Source organism: Notothenia coriiceps, unplaced genomic scaffold (genome assembly GCF_000735185.1).
Source record: "Notothenia coriiceps isolate Sejong01 unplaced genomic scaffold, NC01 NC01_scaffold00010374, whole genome shotgun sequence".
NCBI classification, from domain to species: Eukaryota; Metazoa; Chordata; class Actinopteri; order Perciformes; family Nototheniidae; genus Notothenia; species Notothenia coriiceps.
The window spans coordinates 2285-6029 of NW_011343075.1; the positions used below are offsets into that span (position 1 = coordinate 2285).

Here is a 3745-nt window from a genome sequence, read left to right on the forward strand (position 1 = left end):
TTTACTTCTTGTTATGAGTCAGACTCTGGTTAGCACGTGTGCCGCTAGGGGTCGCATGAGCTCTGCATATGCCCCTCTCCCTGCCTCCCTGTCCCGCTGCTGCGGCTGGAGGTGAGTTAATAACGTTTCAACTACTGGGTGTAATGATAACGCACATCCTTAAGAGCAGCACGGATGGCCGATGATTCCCTGCATACACTTCACAACATTTGCATGCATTAACATAGCAAGTCCTCCTCACTCTGAGCACGCAAAGGCTCAACTGGTGCGCTTTAAATTACGCATAGGTGGGATTGGGGGTTAGCAGCCGATGGGTTAAAGTCATATCTATCCAGCCTTGTCTTTCTCTGTCCCTCTTCGCTTTTGCGTCAGGTATTCTAAAGGGAAGAGAAGGGAAGGTAGAGCGAGGTAAGAGACACATACAGAGAGAGTATGGGCTGAGCGGGCACTGACAGGCAGCCCCGTTATCCAATCAGGGAGCTCTCAGCGTGACTTAAACCCGCGGGGGCTGAGAGGGGGAGGTGCGATGCAGGGGAAAAAGCAACTAGTTGAGTGAACAGCGTCAGTAGAGAGTGGAGTGGAGGGGACGCAGTGAGGGCGCAGGGTGCCAAAGACACAGAGCCAGAACGCAAGAGGACAACACTGACTTTTATTTCTAAATAGGGATAATAACAGAATAGAAAACGTTTCTCCTTTTTCTTATAAATGGATATTTATTTTCTATTTTTCCAACTTCTCTCCAGACTGGTTTCATCACCAGCAGCACTGTGCCTCATCGTAATGCGCGCTGGAGCTTCTCCGGGACACATCTGAAAAAACAAGGCAACGGGAGAGAATAGAAAAGAGCTTTTGCTGTTATAAAAACTCCTTTAATAAACCAAAATGCCTCTCTTTTAATGGGGCACATTTCTTCGGACGCCTTACGCTTTTTTTGAGACTTTTACGCAATTTGGAGACTTTATCTCCCGACTAAAATGGGTGATGGAAATGGAAATGTTGTCCAATAACAGAAAATAATAAGGTTTATAATATTTTTTACCCAAGTGCACTTGTTTTTCCGGCGATGATTGTGCTTTTGCTTGTCCTGTGCATCACGGATGGAGTGCTCGCCCAGATACGCTACTCTGTGCCGGAGGAGGCGGACCATGGCATCTTGGTGGGGAATATTGCCGAGGACCTGGGACTGGACCTTACCAAACTGGCCTCCCGCCGCTTCCAGGTGGTGCCCAGCTCTCGGACACCGTACCTGGAGGTGAACCTAGAGAACGGCGTCCTGTTCGTTAACGAAAAGATCGACCGGGAGCAGATCTGCAAGCAGAGCGCCAGCTGCCAGCTCAACATGGAGGTGTTCTTGGAGAACCCGCTTGAGCTGTTTCGGGTCGAAATTGAGGTGGTAGACATTAACGACAACCCGCCCAGCTTCCCGGAGACAGACATCACGGTGGAGATCTCAGAAAGCGCCGTCCCGGGCACCCGGTTCCCTCTGGAGAGCGCATTCGACCCGGACGTGGGCTCTAACGCTTTACACACGTATGATATCACCACTAACAACTACTTTTACTTGGATGTGCAGACCCAAACCGACGGAAACAAGTTCGCAGAGCTGGTCCTGGAAAAGCCTCTGGACCGGGAGCAGCAGGCGGCGCACAGGTACGTGCTGACCGCGGTAGACGGCGGCCAGCCTCCCCGAACTGGCACTGCGCTGCTGGTGGTTAAAGTGCTGGACTCTAATGATAACGTGCCGGTGTTTGACCAGCCCGTTTACACGGTGAGCCTCTCGGAGAACGCACCGGTGGGCATGCTGGTTATACAGCTGAACGCCACCGACATGGATGAAGGACTAAACGGGGAGATAGTTTATTCCTTCAGTAACCACATATCCAACCGCGTAAAGGACCTTTTCAGCATAGACCCGCGCACCGGGCGCATCGAGGTGCGCGGAGAGGTGGATTTTGAGGAGAGCAGCTTGTATCAGATCTTTGTCCAGGCCAAGGACCTGGGGCCAAACGCCGTGGCCGCGCACTGCAAAGTGCTGGTCAAAGTCACCGATTTAAACGACAATGCTCCGGAGATCACCTTCAGCACCGTCACCGAGTCTGTGAGCGAAAAGGCGGCTCCGGGCACCGTCATCGCGCTGCTCAGTGTGACGGACCGGGACGCAGAGGAGAACGGACAGATCCACGTGGAAATCATCGGTGATGTTCCGTTTAAATTAAAAACATCCTTCAGGAATTATTTCACTATAGTGACTGACGGTCCGTTGAACCGGGAGCAGGCAGACTCTTACTCCATTACTGTGGTGGCGCGGGATAAAGGGACGCCCTCTCTTGCCACCAGTAAATCCATCCGAGTCCAGGTGTCAGATGAGAACGACAACCTGCCCACCTTTACGCAGCCCATATACGATGTGTATGTGACCGAGAATAACGTGCCGGGGGCCTACATACACGCTGTGACGGCCCTGGACCCGGACATCGGGCTGAACGCGCTCATCAGCTACACCATATTAGAGTGTGACATCCAGGGCATGTCAGTGAAAACCTATGTGTCTATCAATGAGGAGACGGGCTATCTGTACGCGCTCAGGTCCTTCGATTACGAGCAGCTGAAGGATTTCACATTCATGGTGCAGGCCAAAGACGCGGGCACCCCGGAGCTGTCCACCAACTCCACAGTCAAAGTCATCATCGTGGACCAGAATGACAATGCCCCCCTGGTGCTGGCTCCCTTGGGGAAGAACGGCACAGCCAAAGAGCCTCTGCCGCGAACCGCTGAACCGGGCTACCTGGTGACCCGCATCGTGGCCATGGATGCTGATGACGGAGAGAATGCCCGTTTATCCTACAGCATCCAGAGGGGGAACGAAAATGGTATGTTCCGGATGGACTGGAGGACAGGTGAGCTCCGCACGGCGAGGCGGGTGTCTGCCAAACGAGACCCCCACCAGCTGTACGACCTGCTGATCGAGGTGCGGGACCACGGCCAGCCGCCGCTGTCCTCCAGCGCCAGCCTGCTGGTGATGCTGGTGGACAGCATGGCTGAAGGCCGCGGCGTAGGGAACAGGGGGGGCACAGCCAAGGCCAAAGAGGGGACCCTGGATCTCACCCTCATCCTCATCATCGCCCTGGGCTCCGTCTCTTTCATATTCCTGTTGGTCATGATCGTGCTGGCCGTGCGCTGCCAGAAGGATAAAAAGCTCAACCTCTACAGCTGCCTGACCAGCGAGTGCTGCCTGGGATGCAGCTCTTGTTGCTCCCGACAGGCCCGGGCCCGCAAGAAAAAGCTCACCAAGTCAGATATCATGCTGGTGCAAAGCGCCGGTAACGTCAGCGGGGCCGGTACGGCTCAAGTCCCCGTGGAGGAGTCAGGTAGCTTCGGCTCTCACCATCAAAATCAGAACTATTGCTACCAGGTATGTCTGACTCCAGAGTCTGCCAAAACCGACCTCATGTTCCTAAAGCCGTGTAGTCCGTCTAGGAGCACCGACACCGAACACAACCCGTGCGGGGCCGTAGTGACAGGGTACACAGACCAGCAGCCAGATATCATATCAAACGGCAGCATTTTATCAAACGAGGTAAGAGTTTAAACACACACACACACACACACACACACACACACACACACACACACACACACACACACACACACACACACACACACACGCACGCACGCACGCACACACACACACACACACACACACACGCGCGCGCGCGCGCGCACACACGCACACGCACACACACAC

General features: G+C 54.1%; 1 protein-coding gene across 1 annotated transcript; it reads left to right on the forward strand.

The window, feature by feature from the left end:
• Positions 1-587: 587 nt before the first annotated feature.
• On the forward strand, positions 588-3589 carry LOC104945984 (protocadherin-10-like). Its single transcript, XM_010771723.1, has one exon. The coding sequence runs from the start codon at positions 1064-1066 to the stop codon at positions 3587-3589; it is 2526 nt and encodes an 841-aa protein (XP_010770025.1). The 5' UTR covers positions 588-1063.
• Positions 3590-3745: the final 156 nt, after the last annotated feature.